The sequence below is a fragment of the Panulirus ornatus genome, chromosome 35, assembly GCF_036320965.1.
Source record: "Panulirus ornatus isolate Po-2019 chromosome 35, ASM3632096v1, whole genome shotgun sequence".
NCBI classification, from domain to species: Eukaryota; Metazoa; Arthropoda; class Malacostraca; order Decapoda; family Palinuridae; genus Panulirus; species Panulirus ornatus.
In genome coordinates, this window is record NC_092258.1 from 15,196,770 (window position 1) to 15,223,389 (window position 26,620).

General features: G+C 43.8%; 1 protein-coding gene across 2 annotated transcripts in view; it reads left to right on the forward strand.

The window, feature by feature from the left end:
* The window catches only part of LOC139760180 (TGF-beta-activated kinase 1 and MAP3K7-binding protein 1-like), a 188,223-nt gene that overhangs the window by 28,405 nt on the left and 133,198 nt on the right, over positions 1 to 26,620 (forward strand). Inside the window, exon 3 of one of the 2 annotated variants that reach the window (XM_071683115.1) lies at positions 25,962 to 26,183. In XM_071683115.1, the coding sequence (XP_071539216.1) occupies positions 25,962 to 26,183 (222 nt within the window). The remainder of the gene's footprint in view (positions 1 to 25,961; positions 26,184 to 26,620) is intronic. The other variant, XM_071683116.1, reaches the window with a different exon arrangement.

Consider the following 26,620-nt stretch of genomic DNA (forward strand, 5'->3'; position numbering starts at 1 on the left):
TTGCGCAAAAGATGCTTGTGGCATGAGAAGAGTGGGAGGCGGGTTGATTAGAAAGGGTAGTGAGTGGTGGGATGAAGAAGTAAGAGTATTAGTGAAAGAGAAGAGAGAGGCATTTGGATGATTTTTGCAGGGAAAAAATGCAGTTGAGTGGGAGACGTATAAAAGAAAGAGACAGGAGGTCAAGAGAAAGGTGCAAGAGGTGAAAAAAAGGGCAAATGAGAGTTGGGGTGAGAGAGTATCATTAAATTTTAGGGAGAATAAAAAGATGTTCTGGAAGGAGGTAAATAAAGTGCGTAAGAAAAGGGAGCAAATGGGAACTTCAGTGAAGGGCGCAAATGGGGAGGTGATAACAAGTAGTGGTGATGTGAGAAGGAGATGGAGTGAGTATTTTGAAGGTTTGTTGAATGTGTTTGATGATAGAGTGGCAGATATAGGGTGTTTTGGTCGAGGTGGTGTGCAAAGTGAGAGGGTTAGGGAAAATGATTTGGTAAACAGAGAAGAGGTAGTAAAAGCTTTGCGGAAGATGAAAGCCGGCAAGGCAGCAGGTTTGGATGGTATTGCAGTGGAATTTATTAAAAAAGGGGGTGACTGTATTGTTGACTGGTTGGTAAGGTTATTTAATGTATGTATGACTCACGGTGAGGTGCCTGAGGATTGCCGGAATGCGTGCATAGTGCCATTGTACAAATGCAAAGGGGATAAGAGTGAGTGCTCAAATTACAGAGGTATAAGTTTGTTGAGTATTCCTGGTAAATTATATGGGAGGGTATTGATTGAGAGGGTGAAAGCATGTACAGAGCATCAGATTGGGGAAGAGCAGTGTGGTTTCAGAAGTGGTAGAGGATGTGTGGATCAGGTGTTTGCTTTGAAGAATGTATGTGAGAAATACTTAGAAAAGCAAATGGATTTGTATGTAGCATTTATGGATCTGGAGAAGGCATATGATAGAGTTGATAGAGATGCTCTGTGGAAGGTATTAAGAATATATGGTGTGGGAGGCAAGTTGTTAGAAGCAGTGAAAAGTTTTTATCGAGGATGTAAGGCATGTGTACGTGTAGGAAGAGAGGAAAGTGATTGGTTCTCAGTGAATGTAGGTTTGCGGCAGGGGTGTGTGATGTCTCCATGGTTGTTTAATTTGTTTATGGATGGGGTTGTTAGGGAGGTGAATGCAAGAGTTTTGGAAAGAGGGGCAAGTATGAAGTCTGTTGGGGATGAGAGAGCTTGGGAAGTGAGTCAGTTGTTGTTCGCTGATGATACAGCGCTGGTGGCTGATTCATGTGAGAAACTGCAGAAGCTGGTGACTGAGTTTGGTAAAGTGTGTGAAAGAAGAAAGTTAAGAGTAAATGTGAATAAGAGCAAGGTTATTAGGTACAGTAGGGTTGAGGGTCAAGTCAATTGGGAGGTGAGTTTGAATGGAGAAAAACTGGAGGAAGTAAAGTGTTTTAGATATCTGGGAGTGGATCTGGCAGTGGATGGAACCATGGAAGCGGAAGTGGATCATAGGGTGGGGGAGGGGGCGAAAATTCTGGGAGCCTTGAAGAATGTGTGGAAGTCGAGAACATTATCTCGGAAAGCAAAAATTGGTATGTTTGAATGAATAGTGGTTCCAACAATGTTGTATGGTTGCGAGGCGTGGGCTATGGATAGAGTTGTGCGCAGGAGGATGGATGTGCTGGAAATGAGATGTTTGAGGACAATGTGTGGTGTGAGGTGGTTTGATCGAGTAAGTAACGTAAGGGTAAGAGAGATGTGTGGAAATAAAAAGAGCGTGGTTGAGAGAGCAGAAGAGGGTGTTTTGAAATGGTTTGGTCACATGGAGAGAATGAGTGAGGAAAGGTTGACCAAGAGGATATATGTGTCGGAGGTGGAGGGAACGAGGAGAAGAGGGAGACCAAATTGGAGGTGGAAAGATGGAGTGAAAAAGATTTTGTGTGATCGGGGCCTGAATATGCAAGAGGGTGAAAGGAGGGCAAGGAATAGAGTGAATTGGAGCGATGTGGTATACCGGGGTTGACGTGCTGTCAGTGGATTGAATCAGGGCATGTGAAGCGTCTGGGGTAAACCATGGAAAGCTGTGTAGGTATGTATATTTGCGTGTGTGGATGTATGTATATACATGTGTATGGGGGTGGGTTGGGCCATTTCTTTCGTCTGTTTCCTTGCGCTACCTCGCAAACGCGGGAGACAGCGACAAAGCAAAAAAAAAAAAAAAAAATATATATATATATATATATATATATATATATATATATATATATATATATATATATATATATATTTTTTTTTGCTTTGTCGCTGTCTCCCGCGTTTGCGAGGTAGCGCAAGGAAACAGACGAAAGAAATGGCCCAACCCACCCCCATACACATGCCTTGATTCAATCCACTGATAGCACGTCAACCCCGGTATACCACATCACTCCAATTCACTCTATTCTTTGCCCTCCTTTCACCCTCCTGCATGTTCAGGCCCCGATCACACAAAATCTTTTTCACTCCATCTTTCCACCTCCAATTTGGTCTCCCTCTTCTCCTCGTTCCCTTCACCTCCGACACATATATCCTTTTGGTCAATCTTTCCTCACTCATTCTCTCCATGTGACCAAACCATTTCAAAACACCCTCTTCTGCTCTCTCAACCACGCTCTTTTTATTTCCACACATCTCTCTTACCCTTACGTTACTTACTCGATCAAACCACCTCACACCACACATTGTCCTCAAACATCTCATTTCCAGCACATCCATCCTCCTGCGCACAACTCTATCCATAATCCACGCCTCGCAACCATACAACATTGTTGGAACCACTATTCCTTCAAACATACCCATTTTTGCTTTCCGAGATAATGTTCTCGACTTCCACACATTCTTCAAGGCTCCCAGAATTTTCGCCCCCTCCCCCACCCTATGATCCACTTCCGCTTCCATGGTTCCATCCGCTGCCAGATCCACTCCCAGATATCTAAAACACTTCACTTCCTCCAGTTTTTCTCCATTCAAACTCACCTCCCAATTGAATATACCCTCAACCCTATTGTACCTAATAACCTTGCTCTTATTCACATTTACTCTTAACTTTCTTCTTTCACACACTTTACCAAACTCAGTCACCATCTTCTGCAGTTTCTCACATGAATCAGCCACCAGTGCTGTATCATCAGCGAACAACAACTGACTCACTTCCCAAGCTCTCTCATCCCCAACAGACTTCATATATATATATATATATATATATATATATATATATATATATATATATATATATATATATATATATATATATATATCCCTGGGGATAGGGGAGAAAGAATACTTCCCATGTATTCCCTGCGTGTCGTAGAAGGCGACTAAAAGGGAAGGGAGCGGGGGGGCTGGAAATCCTCCCCTCTCGTTTTTTTTTTCTTTTTTTTTTAATTTTCCAAAAGAAGGAACAGAGAAGGGGGCCAGGTGAGGGTATTCCCAGTCCTCTGTTCTTAACGCTACCTCGCTATCGCGGGAAATGGCGAATAGTATGAAAAAAAAAAAAAAATAAGCACTGCCTCTCGCGCTTGCGAGGCAGCGCAAGGAAACACAAGAAAGAAATGGCCCAACCCACTCCCACACACATACACACACATACACGTCCACACACGCAAACACACACCCACACATCCTAATGTACACACACATATACACACACACAGACATGTACACATATACACATGCACACCATTCACACTGCCTGCCCCTCCTCACTCCCAACGCCACCCCGCCACACACAGAACAACATTCCCCCCCCCTCATGTGTGTGAGGCAGCGCTAGGAAAAGACAACAAAGGCCCCACTCGCTCACACTCAGTCTCCAGCTGTCATGCAACAATACCCGAAACCACAGCTCCCCCTCCACATCCAGGCCCCATAGAACCCTCCATGGCCCACCCAAGACGCCTCACACGCCCCAATTCAATTCACCGACAGCACGTCGAGCCCGGTACACCACATCGATCCAACCCACCCTATTCCCAACCTCACCCCCTGCACGTTCAGGCCCCGATCACTCAAAATCCCCCTCACTCCACCCCTCCACCCCTAATCCGGCCTCCCACCTCTCCTCGTTCCCTCCACCTCCGACACACACATCCCCCCGGTCAACCTCTCCCCACTCACTCTCTCCATGTGCCCAAACCATTTCAAAACACCCTCTTCTGCTCTCTCAACCACGCTCTTTTTATTTCCACACATCTCTCTTACCCTTACATTACTTACTCGATCAAACCACCTCACACCACTTATTGTCCTCAAACATCTCATTTCCAGCACATCCATATAACATTGTTGGAACCACTATTCCTTCAAACATACCCATTTTTGCTTTCCAAGATAATGTTCTCGACTTCCACACATTCTTCAAGGCTCCCAGGATTTTCGCCATCTCCCCCACCCTATGATTCACTTCCGCTTCCATGGTTCCATCCGCTGACAGATCCACTCCCAGATATCTAAAACACTTTACTTCCTCCAGTTTTTCAACATTCAAACTTACCTCCCAATTGACTTGACCCTCAACCCTACTGTATCTAATAACCTTGCTCTTATTCACATTTACTCTTAACTTTCTTCTTTCACACACTTTACCAAACTCAGTCACCAGCTTCTGCAGTTTCTCACATGAATCAGCCACCAGCGCTGTATCATCAGCGAACAACAACTGACTCACTTCCCAAGCTCTCTCATCCCCAACAGACTTCATACTTGCCCCTCTTTCCAAAACTCTTGCATTCACCTCCCTAACAACCCCATCCATAAGCAAATTAAACAACCATGGAGACATCACACAGCCCTGCCACAAACCTACATTCACTGAGAACCAATCACTTTCCTCTCTTCCTACACGTACACATGCCTTACATCCTTGATAAAAACTTTTCACTGCTTCTAACAACTTGCCTCCCACACCATATATTCTTAATACCTTCCACAGAGCATCTCTATCAACTCTATCATATGCCTTCTCCAGATCCATAAATGCTACATACAAATCCATTTGCTTTTCTAAGTATTTCTCACATACATTCTTCAAGGCAAACACCTGATCCACACATCCTCTACCGCTTCTTAAAGCACACTGCTCTTCCCCAGTCTGATGCTCTGTACATGCCTTCACCCTCTCAATCAATACCCTCCCATATAATTTCCCAGGAATACTCAACAAACTTATACGTCTGTAATTTAAGCAGTCACTCTTATCCCCTTTGCTTTTGTACAATGACACTATGCAAGCATTTCGCCAATCCTCAGGCACCTTACCATGAATCATTTTTTTTTTTTTTTTTTTTTTTTATACTTTGTCGCTGTCTCCCGCGTTTGCGAGGTAGCGCAAGGAAACAGACGAAAGAAATGGCCCCCCCCCCATACACATGTACATACACACGTCCACACACGCAAATATACATACCTACACAGCTTTCCATGGTTTACCCCAGACGCTTCACATGCCTTGCTTCAATCCACTGACAGCACGTCAACCCCTGTATACCACATGACTCCAATTCACTCTATTTCTTGCCCTCCTTTCACCCTCCTGCATGTTCAGGCCCCGATCACACAAAATCTTTTTCACTCCATCTTTCCACCTCCAATTTGGTCTCCCTCTTCTCCTCGTTCCCTCCACCTCCGACACATATATCCTCTTGGTCAATCTCTCCTCACTCATTCTCTCCATGTGCCCAAACCATTTCAAAACACCCTCTTCTGCTCTCTCAACCACGCTCTTTTTATTTCCACACATCTCTCTTACCCTTACGTTACTTACTCGCTCAAACCACCTCACACCACACATTGTCCTCAAACATCTCATTTCCAGCACATCCATCCTCCTGCGCACATCTCTATCCATAGCCCACGCCTCGCAACCATACAGCATTGTTGGTACCACTATTCCCTCAAACATACCCATTTTTGCTTTCCGAGATAATGTTCTCGACTTCCACACATTTTTCAAGGCTCCCAAAATTTTCGCCCCCTCCCCCACCCTATGATCCACTTCCGCTTCCATGGTTCCATCCGCTGACAGATCCACTCCCAGATATCTAAAACACTTCACTTCCTCCAGTTTTTCTCCATTCAAACTCACCTCCCAATTGACTTGACCCTCACCCCTACTGTACCTAATAACCTTGCTCTTATTCACATTTACCAGTCAACAATACAGTCACCCCCTTTTTTAATAAATTCCACTGCAATACCATCCAAACCTGCTGCCTTGCCGGCTTTCATCTTCCGCAAAGCTTTTACTACCTGTTCTCTGTTTACCAAATCATTTTCCCTAACCCTCTCACTTTGCACACCACCTCTTCTCCTTGTTCCCTCCACCTCCGACACATATATCCTCTTGGTCAATCTTTCCTCACTCATCCTCTCCATGTGCCCAAACCACTTCAAAACACCCTCTTCTGCTCTCTCAACCACACTCTTTTTATTTCCACACATCTCTCTTACCCTTACGTTACTCACTCGATCAAACCACCTCACACCACACATTGTCCTCAAACATCTCATTTCCAGCACATCCATCCTCCTGCGCACAACTCTATCCATAGCCCACGCCTCGCAACCATACAACATTGTTGGAACCACTATTCCTTCAAACATACCCATTTTTGCTTTCCGAGATAATGTTCTCGACTTCCACACATTCTTCAAGGCCCCCAGGATTTTCACCCCCTCCCCCACCCTATGATCCACTTCCGCTTCCATGGTTTCATCCGCTGCCAGATCCACTCCCAGATATCTAAAACACTTCACTTCCTCCAATTTTTCTCCATTCAAACTCACCTCCCAATTGACTTGACCCTCAACCCTACTGTACCTAATAACCTTGCTCTTATTCACATTTACTCTTAACTTTCTTCTTCCACACACTTTTCCAAACTCAGTCACCAGCTTCTGCAGTTTCTCACATGAATCAGCTGATTCATATATATATATATATATATATATATATATATATATATATATATATATATATATATATATATACTTATTTATTTATTCATATTTATTTTGCTTTGTCGCTGTCTCCCGCGTTAGTGAGGTAGCACAAGGAAACAGATGAAAGAATGGCCCAACCTACCCACATACACCTGTGTATACATACACATCCACACATGCAAATATACATACCCATACATCTCAGTGTATACTTATATATACACACACAGACATAAACATATATACACATGTACATAATTCATAGTCTGCCTTTATTCATTCCCATCGCCACCTCGCCACACATGGAATAACAACCTCCTCCCCCTCATGTGTGCGAGGCAGCGCTAGGAAAAGACAACAAAGGCCGCATTTGTTCACACTCAGTCTCTAGCTGTCATGTAATAATGCACCGAAACCACAGCTCCCTTTCCACATCCAGGCCCCACAGAACTTTCCATGGTTTACCCCAGACGCTTCACATGCCCTGGTTCAATCCATTGACAGCACGTCGACCCCGGTATACCACATCGTTCCAATTCACTCTATTCCTTGCACACCTTTCACCCTCATGCATGTTGAGGCCCCGATCACTCAAAATCTTTTTCACTGCATCTTTCCACCTCCAATTTGGTCTCCCACTTCTCCTCGTTCCCTCTACTTCTGACACATGAGAGTTGGGGTTAGATAGTATCATTAAATTTTAGGGAGAATAAAAAGAAGGAAGGAAGGAGGTAAATAAAGAGCATAAGGCAAGGGAACAGAGGGGAACATCAGTGAAGGGGGCTAATGGGGAGGTGATAACAAGTAGTGGTGATGTGAGAAGGAGATGGAGTGAGTATTTTGAAGGTTTGTTTAATGTGTTTTATGATAGAGTGGTAGATATAAGGTGTTTTGATTGAGATGGTGTGCAGAGTGAGAGGGTTAGGGAGAATGATTTGGTAAATAGAGAAGAGGCAGTAAAAATTTTGCAGAAGATGAAAGCTGTCAAGGCAGCGGGTTTGGATGGTATTGCAGTGGAATTTATTAGAAAAGGGAGTGACTGTATTGTTGACTAGTTGGTAAGGTATTTAATGTATACATGACTCATGGTGAGGTGCCTGAGGATTGGCGGAATGTTTGCATAGTGCCATTGTACAAAGAAAAATGGGATGAAAGTGAGTACTCAAATTACAGAGGTGTAAGTTTGTTGATTATTCCTGTGAAATTATATAGGAGGGCATTGATTGAGAGGGTGAAGGCATATACTGAGCATCAGATTGGGGAAGAGCAGTGTGGTTTCAGATGTGGTAGAGGATGTGTGGATCAGATGTTTGCTTTGAAGAATGTATGTGAGAAATACTTAGAAAAGCAAATGGATTTGTATGTAGCATTTATGGATTTGGAGAAGACACATGATAAAATTGATAGAGATGCTCTGTGGAAGGTATTAAGAATATATGGTATGGGAAGCAAGTTGTAAGAAGCAATGAAAAGTTTTTATCGAGGATGTAAGGCATGTGGACAAGTAGGACGAGACGAAAGTGATTGGTTCTCAGTGAATGTTGGTTTGCGGCAGGGTGTTTGATGTCTCCATGTTTGTTTATTTTATTTATGGATGGGGTTGTTAGGGCGATGAATGCAAGAGTTTTGGAAAGAGGGGCAAGTATGCAGTCTGTTGTGGATGAGAGAGCTTGGGAAGTGAGTCAGTTGTTGTTCACTGATGAAACAATTCTGCTTGCTGATTCGTGTGAGAAACTTGGGAAGCTGGTGTCTGAGTTTGGTAAAGTGTCTGAGAGAAGAAAGCTGAAAGTAAATGCAAATAAGAGGAAGGTTATTAGGTACAGTGGGGTTGAGGGACAAGTCAACTGGGAGGTAAGTTTGAATGGAGAAAAACTGTAGGAAGTGAAGTGTTTTAGATATCTGGGAGTGGATTTGACAGTGGATGGAACCATGGAAAGCCGAAGGAATCCTAGGGTGGGGGAAGGGCCCGAAAGTTCTAGGGAGCATATAGATTGTGTGGAAGTGGTGACACAAACGTAATCTTCGCCACAGAAAAGGGATATGTTTGAGGGATAGAGGTTCTAAACAATGTTATATGGTAGCGAGGCCGTGGGGTGCACCAAAACCACAAGTCCCTATCTACATCCGGCCCCACTAATTTCATGTATACCCAGGACACTTCATATGCTCTGTTTAATCCATTGACAGCACATTGCCCCGGATATACCAATCATTCCATTTCACCACTATTCCTTGCATGCCTTTCAGTCTTCATGTTCAAAGCCCCCCCTCTCCCCCACATTATTCATTCCACCAAACCCCTCCATTTAGTATCACCACTATCTTAACCACCCCCACCTCCCCCACACACCACAATTACCCACAAACCACCCACCAACACACCCATATCCCCCCCCCCCAAACCCCCCCCCCCCACAACATCACACACCCCCCCCCTCACAAAAACAAACCCCCCCCACACACAACCCCCAACCTAACCAACCCACTCACCCCCCCCCCCCACCCCCCCCCCCCCAATACCACCCCCCCACACCAAACCCTCCCCCACCCCACCACCATCTCCCCCCCACACACCCACTCCCCCTCCACTCCCCCCCACCCCCCCAATAATTCCCCCCCACAACCAACCCCCCCACCCCCAAAAATCAAACCTCTCACCATAACACTCCAACCCCCCCCAACAACCCCTTCACCCCCCTCCAAAACTCCCCCCACCCCCCCCCCACATCACCCCAACCTCAACCCATTAACCCACCTCATCCCCTCACCCCCACCCCCTCACACACCCCCCCCCAACCCAACCACCCTAAAAACACCCCAACCCCCCACCCCACCCCCCAATCCAATCCCCACCCCCCCACCATACCCACCACCCCAATCACAACAACCCCAAACCACAACCCAAACAACAACCCCCCCCCAAACCCCCCCCACCTACCCCCCTCAACATCCCTAAACACCCCATCCACCTCCCCCCCTCTCATACACCACCTCTCCCCCCCCCCATCCACCCAACCCCCTCACACACCACCCCCCCCCTCCAACCACCAATCCCCACAAACCCCCCCCCACAATCCAAACCCCACCCACCCCCCCCCCCACCCACCCCCCCCAACCCCCCCCCCATTCTCCCACCCCCCCCCCCATCCTCCCCCCCACCCAACCCATCTCCCCCCCACCCAAACCACACAACCACCCCTACCCCCATCCAACCCACCACTCACCCCCCCAAAACCCATCAACACCCCCCCAATCCACCCCCCCCCCACACAACAACCACCCAACCCCCTCTCCACACACACCCCACACACCACATCCAACACCCTCACCCACCCATCACCCACCCCCCACCCAAATCAAAACACCTACAAACACCCCACCCAACAACCCCCTCCCCCCCCCATCACCCCCCCACCACACACCCAACATCCCCCCCCCCATCACAACCCCCCACATCATCAATACCCCTCAACCACACACAATCATACCCTCCCATATAATTTACCAGGAATACTCAACAAACTTATACCTCTGTAATTTGAGCACTCACTCTTATCCCCTTTGCCTTTGTACAATGGCACTATGCAAGCATTCCACCAATCCTCAAGCACCTCACCATGAATCATTTTTTTTTTTTTTTTTTGCTTTGTCGCTGTCTCCCGCGTTTGCGAGGTGGCGCAAGGAAACAGACGAAAGAAATGGCCCAACCCACCCCCATACACATGTATATACATACGTCCACACACGCAAATATACATACCTACACAGCTTTCCATGGTTTACCCCAGACGCTTCACATGCCTTGATTCAATCCACTGACAGCACGTCAACCCCGGTACACCACATCGCTCCAATTCACTCTATTCCTTGCCCTCCTTTCACCCTCCTGCATGTTCAGGCCCCGATCACACAAAATCTTTTTCACTCCAACTTTCCACCTCCAATTTGGTCTCCCTCTTCTCCTCGTTCCCTCCACCTCCGACACATATATTCTCTTGGTCAATCTTTCCTCACTCATTCTCTCCATGTGCCTGAACCATTTCAAAACCCCCTCTTCTGCTCTCTCAACCACGCTCTTTTTATTTCCACACATCTCTCTTACCCTTACGTTACTTACTTGATCAAACCACCTCACACCACATATTGTCCTCAAACATCTCATTTCCAGCACATCCATCCTCCTGCGCACAACTCTGTCCATAGCCCACGTCTCGCAACCATACAACATCGTTGGAACCACTATTCCTTCAAACATACCCATTTTTACTTTCCGAGATAATGTTCTCGACTTCCACACATTCTTGAAGGCTCCCAGAACTTTCGCCCCCTCCCCCACCCTATGATCCACTTCCGCTTCCATGGTTCCATCCGCTGCCAGATCCACTCCCAGATATCTAAAACACTTCACTTCCTCCAGTTTTTCTCCATTCAAACTCACCTCCCAATTGACTTGACCCTCAACCCTACTGTACCTAATAACCTTGCTCTTATTCGCATTTACTCTTAACTTTCTTCTTTCACACACTTTACCAAACTCAGTCACCAGCTTCTGCAGTTTCTCACATGAATTAGCCACCAGCGCTGTATCATCAGCGAACAACAACTGACTCACTTCCCAAGCTCTCTCATCCCCAACAGACTTCATACTTGCCCCTCTTTCCAAAACTCTTGCATTCACCTCCCTAACAACCCCATCCATAAACAAATTAAACAACCATGGAGACATCACACAGCCCTGCCGCAAACCTACATTCACTGAGAACCAATCACTTTCCTCTCTTCCTACACGTACACATGCCTTACATCCTCGATAAAAACTTTTCACTGCTTCTAACAACTTGCCTCCCACACCATATATTCTTAATACCTTCCGCAGAGCATCTCTATCAACTCTATCATATGCCTTCTCCAGATCCATAAATGCTACATACAAATCCATTTGCTTTTCTAAGTATTTCTCACATACATTCTTCAAAGCAAACACATGATCCACACATCCTCTACCACTTCTGAAACCACACTGCTCTTCCCCAATCTGATGCTCTGTACATGCCTTCACCCTCTCAATCAATATCCTCCCATATAATTTACCAGGAATACTCAACAAACTTATACCTCTGTAATTTGAGCACTCACTCTTATCCCCTTTGCATTTGTACAATGGCACTATGCACGCATTCCGCCAATCCTCAGGCACCTCACCATGAGTCACACATACATTAAATAACCTTACCAACCAGTCAACAATACAGTCACCCCCTTTTTTAATAAATTCCACTGCAATACCATCCAAACCTGCTGCCTTGCAGGCTTTCGTCTTCCGCAAAGCCCTTACTACCTCTTCTCTGTTTACCAAATCATCTTCCCTAACCCTCTCACTTTGCACACCACCTCGACCAAAACACCCTATATCTGCCACTCTATCATCAAACACATTCAACAAACCTTCAAAATACTCACTCCATCTCCTTCTCACATCACCACTACTTGTTATCACCTCCCCATTTGCGCCCTTCACTGAAGTTCCCATTTGCTCCCTTGTCTTACGCACTTTATTTACCTCCTTCCAGAACATCTTTTTATTCTCCCTAAAATTTACTGATAGTCTCTCACCCCAACTCTCATTTGCCCTTTTTTTCACCTCTTGCACCTTTCTCTTGACCTCCTGTCTCTTTCTTTTATACATCTCCCACTCAATTTCATTTTTTCCCTGCAAAAATCATCCAAATGCCTCTCTCTTCTCTTTCACTAATACTCTTACTTCTTCATCCCACCACTCACTACCCTTTCTAATCATCCCACCTCCCACTCTTCTCATGCCACAAGCATCTTTTGCGCAATCCATCACTGATTCCCTAAATACATCCCATTCCTCCCCCACTCCCCTTACTTCCATTGTTCTCACCTTTTTCCATTCTGTACTCAGTCTCTCCTGGTACTTCCTCACACAAGTCTCCTTCCCAAGCTCACTTACTCTCACCACCCTCTTCACCCCAACATTCACTCTTCTTTTCTGAAAACCCATACAAATCTTCACCTTAGCCTCCACAAGATAATGATCAGACATCCCTCCAGTTGCACCTCTCAGCACATTAACATCCAAAAGTCTCTCTTTCACGCGCCTGTCAATTAACACGTAATCCAATAACGCTCTCTGGCCATCTCTCCTACTTACATAAGTATACTTATGTATATCTCGCTTTTTAAACCAGGTATTCCCAATCATCAGTCCTTTTTCAGCACATAAATCTACAAGCTCTTCACCATTTCCATTTACAACCCTGAACACCCCATGTATACCAATTATTCCCTCAACTGCCACATTACTCACCTTTGCATTCAAATCACCCATCACTATAACCCGGTCTCGTGCATCACAACTACTAACACACTCATTCAGCTGCTCCCAAAACACTTGCCTCTCATGATCTTTCTTCTCATGCCCAGGTGCATATGCACCAATAATCACCCATCTCTCTCCATCAACTTTCAGTTTTACCCATATTGATCGAGAATTTACTTTCTTACATTCTATCACATACTCCCACAACTCCTGTTTCAGGAGTATTGCTACTCCTTCCCTTGCTCTTGTCTTCTCACTAACCCCTGACTTTACTCCCAAGACATTCCCAAACCACTCTTCCCTTTACCCTTGAGCTTCGTTTCACTCAGAGCCAAAACATCCAGGTTCCTTTCCTCAAACATACTACCTATCTCTCCTTTTTTCACATCTTGGTTACATCCACACACATGAGCACTCCCCGCGTGACTCCTTCTTCTGTTTCCCATTCTATGAATCATACATACATTAAATAACCTTACCAACCAGTCAACAATACAGTCACCCCCTTTTTTTAATAAATTCCACTGCAGTACCATCCAAACCTGCTTCTTTGCTGGCTTTCATCTTCCGTAAAGCTTTTATTGCCTTTTCGCTATTTACCAAATCATTTTCCCTAACCCTCTTACTTTGCACACCACCTTGACCAAGACACCCTATATCTGCCACTCTATCATCAAACACATTCAACAACCTTCAAAATACTCACTCCATCTCCTTCTCACATCACCACTACTTGTTATCACCTCCCCATTAGCCCCCTTCACTGAAGTTCCCATTTGCTCCCTTGTCTTATGCACTTTATTTACCTCCTTCCAAAACATCTTTTTATTCTCCCTGAAATTTAATGATACTCTCTCACCCCAACTCTCATTTGCCCTCTTTTTCACCTCTTGCACCTTTCTCTTGACCTCCTGCCTCTTTCTTTTATACCTCTCCCACTCATTTGCATTTTTTCCCTGCAAAAATCATTCAAATGCTCTCTCTTCTCTTTCACTAATAATCTTACTTCTTCATCCCGCCACTCACTACCCTTTCTAATCAACCCACCTCCCACGCTTCTCATGCCACAAGCATCTTTTGCGCAATCCATCACTGATTCCCTAAATGCATCCCATTCTTCCCCCCCTCCCCTTACCTCCTTTGTTCTCACCTTTTTCCATTCTGTACTCAGTCTCTCCTGGTACTTCCTCACACAAGTCTCCTTCTGAAGCTCACTTACTCTCACCACTCTCTTCACCCCAACATTCTCTCTTCTTTTCAGAAAACCCCCACAAATCTTCACCTTTGCTTCCACAAGATCAAACATCCCTCCAGTTGCACCTCTCAGCACATTAACATCCAAAAGTCTCTCTTTCGTGCGTCTATCAATTAAGACGTAATCCAATAACGCTCTCTGGCCATCTCTCCTACTTACATACGTATACTTATGTATATCTCGCTTTTTAAACCAGGTATTCCCAATCACCAGTCCTTTTTCAGCACATAAATCTACAAGCTCTTTACCATTTCCATTTACAACACTGAACACTCCATGTATACCAATTTTTCCCTCAACTGCCACATTACTCACCTTTGCATTCAAATCACCCATCACTATAACCCAGTCTTGTGCATCAAAACCACTAACACACTCATTCAGCTGCTCCTAAAACACTTGCCTCTCATGATCTTTCTTCTCATGCCCAGGTGCATATGCACCAATAATTACCCATCTCTCTCCATCAACTTTCAGTTTTACCCATATCAATCTAGAATTTACTTTCTTACACTCTATCACATACTCCTACAACTCCTGATTCAGGAGTAGTGCTACTCCTTCCCTTGCTCTTGTCCTCTCACAAACCCCTGACTTTACTCCCAAGACATTCCCAAACCACTCTTCCCCTTTACCCTTTAGCTTCATTTCACTCAGAGCCAAAACATCCTGGTTCCTTTCCTCAAACATACTGCCTATCTCTCCTTTTTTCTCATCTTGTTTACATCCACACACATTTAGACACCCCAATCTGAGCCTTCGAGGAGGATGAGCGCTCCTCGCGTGACTCGTTCTTCTGTTTCCTCTTTTAGAAAGTTAAAATACAAGGAGGGGAGGGTTTCTGGCCCCCCGCTCCCATCCCCTCTAGTCGCCTTCTACGATACGTGAGGAATTCGTGGGAAGTATTCTTAATCCCCCATCCCCACCCATATATACTTATATATATATACATAAACGCCCACACACTCACTTATACATACCTATACGTTTCAACGTATATATACATATATATACAATTAAATATACATATATACACATGCATATATTAATACTTGCTGGCTTCATCCATCCCTGTTGTCACCCTGTCACACATGAAATAGTATACCCTCCCCCCACGTGCGCACACGTGCGAGATAGCACCAGGAAAAGACAAAAAGGCCGCATTCATTCACACTCAGTCTCTAGCTGTCATGTGTAATGCACTGAAACCACAGTTCCCTTTCCACATCAAGGCCCCACAAAACCTTCCATGGTTTACCCCAGATACTTTCCATGCCCTGCTTCAACCCATCATAGAACGTTGACCCCAGTATACTACATTGTTCCAATTCCTTCTATTCCTTGCACCCTTTCAGGCCCCAATTGCTCAAAATCTTTTCTAGTCCATCCTTCCACCTCTTATTTGTCTCCTGCTTCTCCTTGTTCCCTCCACCACATATATTCTCTTCGTCAATCTTTCCTCACTCATTTTCTCTATGTGACCAAACCATTTCAACACACCCTTTTCTGCTCTCTCAACCACTTTTTTTTATATCCATACATCTCTCTTACCCCTTCATTAGTTATGGGATAAAAACACCTTACTTTACATATTTTCCTCAAACATTTCATTTCCAACACATCCACTGTCCTCAGTACAACCGTATCTATAGCCCATGGCTCGTAACGGTATAACATTGTTGGAACTACTATTCCTTCAAACATAGCAAATTTTGCTCTCCAAGATAATGTTCTTTCTGCCCACACATTCTTCATCACTCCCAGAACCTTTGCCCCCTTCCCTACCCTGTAACTCACTTCTGCTACTATGGTTGTATCCACTGCTATGTCCAATCCTAGATATGTAAAACACTTCTCCTATTTTTCTCCATTCACACTCACATCCCAATTGATTTGGCCCTTAATCCTACTGAACCTTATAACCTTGCTCTTATTCACATTTACTATCAACTTTCTCCTTTCACACTCTTTTCTAAACTCAGTCACCAACTTCTGCAGTTTTTCACCTGAATCAGCCACCAGCGCTGTATCATCTGCGAACAACAACTGATTCACTTTCCAAGCCCTCTCTTCCACAACAGACTGCATACTTGCCTCTGTCTCCAAAACTCTTGCATTCACCTCCCTAACCACTCCGTCCATAAACAAATTAACCAACCATTGGGACGTCACACACCCCTGCCGGAGACCGACATTCACTGGGAACCAGTCACTCTCATCTCTTCCTACTCGTACACATGCCTTACATCCTGGTAAAAACTTTTCACTGCTTCTAGCAAATTACCTCCCACACCATATACTCTTAAAACCTTCCACAAAACATCTCTGTAAACTCTATCTTATGCGTCCTCCAGATCCATAAATGCTACATACAAACCCATTTGTTTTTCTAAGTATTTCTCACATACATTCTTCATAGCAAACACATGATCCACATATCCCTAACCACTTTGGAAACCATCCTTCTTTTCCTCAGTCTGATGCTCTGTACACTCTTTCACCCTTTCAGCCAAAACCCGCCCATATTATTTCTCAAGAATACTCAACAAACTTATGCCTCTTTAGTTTGAACACTCACTTTTATGTCCTTTGCCTTTGTACAGTGGCACTATGCATGCATACCGCCAATTCTCTGGCACTTCACCATGGTCTATATATATATTGAATATCATTACTAACCAATCAACAACACAGCCACCCACTTTTTTTTGATAAATTCCACTGCAGTACCATCGAAACCCGCTGCCTTGCTGGATTTCATCTTCCGCAAAGCTTTTACTACCTCTTCTCTCTTCCCCAAATCATTCCCCCTGACCCTATCACTTTGCTTACCATTCCGACCAAAACACCTTAAATCTGTGGAGAGGATGTGTAAAGAAAGACTGACAAAGAGGATTTGTGGGGCATAAGTGAAGAAAGTAAGAGGGAGGGGAAGACTGATGAGATACAAGGATGGAATGAAAGAGGATTTCATATGCTTGGGCCTGAAAATTTAGGAGGTTGAGAAGCATGCAAGGGATAGAGCAAATTGGAGCAATACAGTACATGGTGGGCAATGTGCTTTAAATGGAAAGAGCCAGGGCATACGATGCAGTCTAAAGAAACCATGGAACTGGTCTGCAGGGCTTGACTGAGGATGATGGGCTTTGGTTTTGATGCATTATATGTACATGACAGCTATAGAGTGGATGTAAGCAAATGAGGCTGTTGTTTTATTTTGTTTACAGCATAGTCTTGTAGAAGTGAAGAAAAGGATAACAAATAAAAAAAAAAGGAAACTGAGTGGGTATAATCATGGTAAAAACATCAGTAAAAAACATGAATAAATCCTTAAGGTCCTTGCAACACTCTTCAAAAGCTTTACTTCAGTACAGCTTATACATGTATAGATGTGAGTAACATAAATACCCTTGTGATGTGGCTGCCATTTTGCTGTTTCCCTTTGCTCCCACTGATCCCTCATCACCTTTGAAGTTTCTTAAGGCTTAAGAAAGAAAAAGTCTGTATTTCAGAATAGATGCAGAGAAGGGGAAGGTAAAATAGGACAGTGAGTGTGCTCTGTGTCAATCCTTTCCACTGCCCTAGTCGTTTTCTACATTTATTTTAAAGTTACAATTCTGAGGTGATAACTTTCAAGTATTTATTTATTTATTTATCATACTTTGTCGCTGTCTCCCGCATTAGCGAGGTAGCGTAAGGATACAGATGAAAGAATGGCCCAACCCACCCACATACACATGTATATACATACCCGTCCACACATGCACATATACATACCTATACATTTCAACATATACATATATATACATACACAGACATATACATATATACCCATGTGCATAATTCATACTTGCTGCCTTTATTCTTTCCCGTTGCCATCCTGCCACACATGAAATGACAACCCCCTCCCTCCGCACACGTGCAAGGTAGTGCTAGGAAAAGACAACAAAGGCCACATTCATTCACGCTCAGTCTCTAGTTGTCATGTATAATGCACCAAAAGCACAGCTCCCTTTCCACATCCAGGCCCCACAGAACTTTCCATGGTTTACCCCAGACACTTCACATGCCCTGGTTCAATCCATTGACTGCATATCAACCCCGGTATACCACATCGTTCTAATTCACTCTATTCTTTGCACGCCTTTCACCCTCCTGCATGTTCAGGCCCCGATACTCCAGCTTTCCACCTTCAATTTGGTCTCTCACTTCTCGTTCCCTCCACCTCTGACACATATATCCTCTTTGTCAATCTTTCCTCACTCATTCTCTCTATGTGACCAAACCATGTCAATACACCCTCTTCTGCCCTCTCAACCACACTCTTTTTATTACCACACATCCCTCTTACCCTTTCATTACTTACTCGATCAAACCACCTCACACCACATATTGTCCTCAAACATCTCATTTCCAACACTTTCAAGTATAGTCTTATATTCATTTAATTTTGATTGTAATTGATTGCAGTTTCCTGCATTAGTGAGGTAGCACCAAGAAACAGACGAAGAAAGACCCATTCACTCAAATACACACGTATATACACGTGTGCACATACATGTACATCTTTTCATACATATTCGCCATTTCCCACTTTAGCGAGGTAGCATTAAGAACAGAGGACTGAGCCTCACTTGGCCCCCTTCTCTGTTCCTTCTTTTGGAAAAGTGAAAACTGGAGGGGAGGATTTCCAGCACCCACTCCCTCCTCTTTTAGTCACCTTTTACGACATGCAGGGAATACATGGGAAGTATTCTTTCTACCCTGTCCTCAGGGATATACATGTACATATACATACATATTCATATAGATAGCAACATATACATATATACACACACATAAACATATACATACATATATACACATGTACATATTCATACTTGCTTGCCTTTATCCATTCCTGATGCCACCTCGTCCCACAGGAAACAGCATTACCATCCACTGCATCAACAAGGTAGAGCCTGGAAACAAATGAAAAAAGGTCACATCCACTGTGTAATACACTGAAACCACAGCTTCCCATACAGGCCTGACAGACCTTTTTATGGCTTACCCTGGACGTTTCACATGCCCTGGTTCCATCCATCTATAGCATGTTGATCCCGGTATACCTCATCGTTCCAGCTCACTCTTTTCCTTGCACACCTTTCACTCTCCTGCATGTTCAGACCCTGATCACTCAAAATCTTTTTCACGCCATCCTTCCTTCTCCAATTTGTTCTGCTTCTCCTTGTTCCCTCCACCTCTGACACATATATCCTATTTGTCAACTTTTCCTCACTCCATATGTCCAAACCATTTCAACACACCCTCTTTTGCTCTTTCAACCACTCTCTTTTTATTACCACACATTTCTCTTGCCCATTCATTACTTACTTGATCAAAGCACCTCACACCACTTATTGTCTTTAGAAATTTCATTTCCAATTTTCTCAATACAACCCCATGTATAGCTCATGCCTCACAACCATATGATATTGTTGGAACTGCTGTTCCTCCAGAGTTACCCACTTTTGCTCTTGGATAATATTCTTCTCTCCACACATGCTTCATTGCTCTCAGAACCTTCACACCCTCCCCCTCCCAATGACTCACTTCCACTTCCATGTTTCCATTCATTGCCAGTTCCACTCCCAGATATCTAAGACACTTCACTTCCTCCAGTTTTTCTTCATTCAGACGTATATCCCAATTAGATTATCCCTCAACCCTACTGACCAAATAACCATGCTCTTATTCACATTTACTCTCAACCTTCTCCTTTCACACACTTTTCCAAACTCAGTCGCCACATTCTGCAGTTTCTCACTTGAATCAGCCAAGAGTGCCATATCACTGGCGAACATCAATTGACTCACTTCCCAGGCCCCCTCATCCCCAACTTTATACTTGCCTTTCTCTCTTGTATTTACCTCCCAAATCACCTAATCCATAAACAAGTCAAACAACCATGGTGACATCGCACACCCCTGCCACAGACCAACCTTCAGTGGGAACCAGTCACTATCCTCTCTTCCTCTATGTATGCATGCCTTAGACCATGATGAAAACTTGTCACTGCTTCTAGTAGCTTGTTTGCCACATGATATACTCTTAAAGACCTTCCACAAAGCATCTTTATTAACATTATTATATGCGTTCTCTAGATCCATAAATGCCACATACAAATCCATATCTTTTTCTAAGTATTTCTCACACATTCTTCAGTGCGAACATCTGATCCACGCATCCTCTTCCACTTCTGAAATCACACTACTCCCCATTCTGATGCTCTGTACATGTCTTCACCCTCTCAGTCAATATCCTTCCATACAATTTTCCAGGTTTGCTCGACAAACTTATGCCTATATAGTTTGAACACCCTCCTTTATCCCATTTAGCTTTACACATTGGTACTACACATGCATTCCACCGATCCTCAGGCACTTCACCATGATCCGTACATTAACTGAATATGCTTACCAACCAGTCAACAACACAGTCACCCCTTTCTTAATAAATTCAACTGCAATACCATCCACTTCCGCCACCTTGCTGGATTTCATCTTCCGCAAGGCTTTCACTACCTCTGCCCTCTTCACCAAATCACTCTCCCTGACCCTCTCACTTCACTCACTACCCTGATCAAAACACCCTACATCTACCATCAAGCACATTCAACACTCCTACAAAATTCTCACTTTATCTTCTCACTCCATCACTACCAGTTATCTCTTCTTTTCCCCTTCATTGATGTTCCCATTTGTTCTCTTGTCTTTCACATGTTATTTACCTCCTTTCAAAACATCTTTTTATTCTCCCTAAAGTTTAATGATACTCTCACCCCAACTCTCATTTGCCCTCTTTTTCAACCCTTGTACCTTCCTCTTGACCTCCTGCCACTTTCTCTTATATATCTCACAGTCATTTGCACTCTTTCCTTGTAGATATCATCCAACCACTTCTCTTTTCTCTTTCTAACAACATTACTATTTCATTCCACCACTCACTACCCTTTCTAATCTGCCCACTTCCTACCTTCATGCCACATGCATCTCTTGCACATGCCATCACTGCTTCCCTAAATACATCCCATTCCTCATCCACTTCCCTCAGTTCATTTGCCATTCTTCACTCAATTTCTCCTGATATTTTTTCACACAAGTCTCCTTTCCTTGGTGATTTTCTCAGCACTTTCTTCTCCCCTACATTGTCTCCTCTTTTTTGAAAACCTCTGCAAATCTTCACCCACACCTCACAAGATAGTGATATGACATCGCACCAGCTGCCCTCCTCAGCATATTTACCTTCAAAAGTTTCCCTTTTACATTCGTATCAGTTAATACATACTCTAATAATGCCAGTTGACTGCCTCTCCTACTCACATACATATACTTGTGTATATCTCTCTAATTAAACCAGGTATTTCCAATTACCAGTCTTTTCTCAGCACACAAATCCACAAGCATTTCACCATTTCCATCCATAACACTGAATACCCGATGCACACCAATTATACCCTCAACTGCCACTATACTCACCTTTGCATTCAAATCACCTATCGCTAATACCTGGTCTCGTGCACCAAAACTGCTGACACACTCACACAGCTGCTTCTAAAGCACTTTCCTTTCTTGATCTTTCATCTCATGACCAGGTGCATAACCACCAATAATCACCAATCTTTTTTTTTATCCACTTTCAGTTTTACCCACATCAATCTAGAAATTACTTCGTTACACTATGTCACACCCTTTCACAGCTTGTGCTTCAGGAGTAATGCTACTCCTTCCTTAGCTCTTATCCTCTCACCAACCCCTGATTTTACACCCAAGGTGTTTCCAAACCATTCTTCCCCTTTACGATTGAGCTTCATTTCACTCAGAGCCAGAACATCCAGGTTTCTTTCCTCAAACATACTACTTATCTCTCCTTTTCCTTATCTTGGTTACATCCACACACATCAGACACCCCAATATGGGCCTTCAAGGAGGATGAGCACATCCTGTTTGACTCCTTCTGTTGCTTCTTTTAGGAATTGAAATACAAGAAGGGAGGGTTTCCAGCCAGCCAGCCAGTCCCCTGATTTCAGCCAAGAACTCATGGGTGTTTGCAACAGCTGGGCAGAAAGTGTATGTTTGTCTGAGTTTTATTAATCAAATACAACATTTTGTGTACGTGTGGGAAGAGAGGAAAGTGATTGGTTCTCAATGAATGTAGGTTTGCGGCAGGGGTGTGTGATGTCTCCATGGTTGTTTAATTTGTATAGGGATGGGGCTGTTAGGGAGGTGAATGCAAGAGTTTTGGAAAGGGGTGCAAGTATGCAGTTGTTGTGGATGAGAGAGCTTGGGAAGTGTCAGTTGTTGTTCACTGATGATACAGTGCTGGTGGCTGATTCATGTGAGAAACTGCAGAAGCTGGTGACTGAGTTTGGTAAAGTGTGTGAAAGAAGAAAGTTAAGAGTAAATGTGAATAAGAGCAGGGTTATTAGGTACAGTAGGGTTGAGGGTCAAGTCAATTGGGAGGTAAGTTTGAATGGAGAAAAACTGGAGGAAGTGGAGTGTTTTAGATATCTGGAAGTGGATTTGGCAGCGGATGGAACTATGGAAGCGGAAGTGAGTCATAGGGTGGGGGAGGGGGCGAAAATTCTGGGAGCGTTGAAGAATGTGTGGAAGTCGAGAACTTTATCTCAGAAAGCAAAAATGGGAATGTTTGAAGGAATAGTGGTTCCAACAATGTTGTATGGTTGCGAGGCGTGGGCTATGGATAGAGTTGTGCGCAGGAGGGTGGATGTGCTGGAAATGAGATGTTTGAGGACAATATATGGTGTGAGGTGGTTTGATTGAGTAAGTAATAATAGGGTAAGAGAGATGTGTGGTAATAAAAGGAGTGTGGTTGAGAGAGCAGAGAGGGTGTTTTGAAATGGTTTGGTCACATGGAGAGAATGAGTGAGGAGAGATTGACAAAGAGGATATATGTGTCAGAGGTGGAGGGACAAGGAGAAGTGGGAGACCTAATTGGAGGTGGAAGGATGGAGTGAAAAAGATTTTGAGTGATCAAGGCCTGAACATGCAGTAGGGTGAAAGGCATGCAAGGAATAGAGTGAATTGGAATGATGTGGTATACCGGGGTCGACGTGCTGTCAATGGATTGAACCAGGGCATGTGAAGCGTCTGGAGTAAACCATGGAAAGTTCTGTGGGGCCTGGATGTGGAAAGGGAGCTGTGGTTTCGGTGCGTTATTACATGACAGCTAGAGACTGAGTGTGAACGAATGTGGCCTTTATTGTCTTTTCCTAGCACTACCTCGCACACATGGGGGGGGAGGGTTGTTATTTCATGTGTGGTGGGGTGGCGATGGGAATTAATAAGGGCAGACAGTATGAATTATGTACATGTGTATATATGTATATGTCTGTGTGTGTATATATATGTATACGTTGAGATGTATAGGTATGTATATTTGCGTGGTTGGACGTGTATGTATATACTTGTGTATGTGGGTGGGTTGGGCCATTCTTTCGTCTGTTTCCTTGCGCTACTTCGCTAATGCGGGAGACAGCAACAAAGCAAAATAAATACATAAAAAAATACAACATTATGATTGAAAGCCTTCAAGTAAATCCTATTTCTGGAAGTTTCACCTCAGCATGGTCTCTATGCTTCACCTCGGCGAGGTCTCTATGCCATCATTGTCGTTGTTCTTTCATTATACTTGTCTCCAGTGAAAGACGTTGAAGCTCATAATATAGATTCCCTTTCTCTTGATTGGCACCCATGGAAGGTCATCTTTGTAATCCCTCCATCAAATATATATTCATAGGATAATCAGATTGTTTATTTCTTTGGTTAAGTGATCATGACAGAACTGGTTTAGAGAGCACTCCTGTTTTTTCCATCCTTTCCTGTAACCTGAATCCGTGACAGGTTTAGAAGATAAACCTGGTTGTTAAAAGTCTGGAATTTTTCTCTCCCTTGGCCACCATTGTCAGTACGGGAGCCTTCTTACCAGAGACCCCAGTATGTGTGTGAGATCCTCCACAAACTGCCCATATCATTTGGGTTTGAGAGACTTACACAGTTGTAGAAACTGACCCAGAAGTCACAGTCTCAGTAGGCAAATACCTTCACTGATAGGTTTCTCTGTTCCATATGTAGGGTGAGACTACTGACACATTATTCATCTACTTTTTTTGCACGTGAGGAGCCCCTTACAGTTGGGTGTGAAGTTTATCTGCATAGTTTCACAACTAACAAACTTTTATGTTCCTGTTTACATACTGCAAACCCAGGCTCCTGTACTTTATATTTCAGAAGAGCTATAGATCTTCTTAGATCTGATTTTTGTACTGAAGCCTTACTCCACTATAGCATCAGAATGTAGAGTGAATGTGATTCAAACATTGTTCTGTCACAAAACCTGCTCAGTTTTCATTATGAGCTACAGCTGTTTCACATGTCAGTGCCAGCCTCCTACAGGACGAGATTGTTCTTAGAGAGCAATATAGCTATATTGAAACTATTTCACTGTTATCTGAGTCTAGATCTTTAGAACCCCTTTTTTTGGCCTTTAGGGGTCATCTTGCCAGCACACTGCCTACCACTCATTTTCTTGACTTAATTCAAAATTTTTTCACTAACTTTTATTCATGTATATTCTCATTTCCCACACTTACTTCCTGTTAAGAAATGTAGATAGTCAAACAGCAGTGCAACATCCGTAGACTGTCGAGGGTTAACTCTGGCAGACAGAACTTGTTCAAGAAGCTCAGGTTACACATTACAGGTACAAAGGCCAGGTGACAACTGCTCACCACAGTTCACGCTAGAACCAAACTAACCTCCCACACACCCCCTGGTCCACTTAGAAGTCTGATGGCAACCAATCCTAAGCTGTGATTCAGTGGCGTGACCGATGACGTTGGTTGCACGTCATTGTAAGTCACTGAATCACTGCGTCACCTGACTGCATGTACCTAACTCAGTTATAGCTATGCAACAAGAAGAAAAGAAGCTTTGGCCTGACGAAAAGCTGTTTCTTTATGGTGATTACACCAGTGAATGGACTATTTTTCCCCATCCCTCCTTCCCCAGTTCATTTTTTTATATTTCATGTGTACTGTAGTTTAAAATTTCATGAGAATAAATGGTTTTGTTGTGTTTGTTAAATGTGGTCCTATAGAAGAGATGGTGGTAAGCATTGTTGTGCTCAAGGTGACTCTGTTCCCACAGGCTGTTGGAATTTAACTTGTCATTCTAATATGTGTAACTTGCTCAGTTTTCTTACCCATTGGTCTCTGTGGGATGAACTGGCTTTTCATATGACCCAAACTTGTTTCTGCTTGTGGTTACAGCTTCATATCTGACACTGTTACATTATTTATGAATTGTTACTCTGATTTGTTTTTGATTACAGAGAATGCCAGCTGAATTAAGCTTTGAGCAACTGACTGGAAAAACAACAGAGGAAGAGGTAAAGGAAGTGTTTAGGGATGCCTTTCTAGCTGTGGAGAATGCTTTCCTTGAATCTATTGACCCCAAAATTGCAGAACGCACTCAGTTGTTGGATAAAATTCCTGATGGAATGTCCCAGTTTGAGGCTGCTCAAAAGTATCCCGAAACTGTCAACAGACTTCAGGTTAGTTTTTTTTTTTTATACTTTGTCGCTGTCTCCCGCGTTTGCGAGGTAGCGCAAGGAAACAGACGAAAGAAATGGCCCAACCCCCCCCATACACATGTATATACATACGTCCACACACGCAAATATACATACCTACACAGCTTTCCATGGTTTACCCCAGACGCTTCACATGCCTTGATTCAATCCACTGACAGCACGTCAACCCCTGTATACCACATCGCTCCAATTCACTCTATTCCTTGCCCTCCTTTCACCCTCCTGCATGTTCAGGCCCCGATCACACAAAATCTTTTTCACTCCATCTTTCCACCTCCAATTTGGTCTCCCTCTTCTCCTCGTTCCCTCCACCTCCGACACATATATCCTCTTGGTCAATCTTTCCTCGCTCATTCTCTCCATGTGCCCAAACCACTTCAAAACACCCTCTTCTGCTC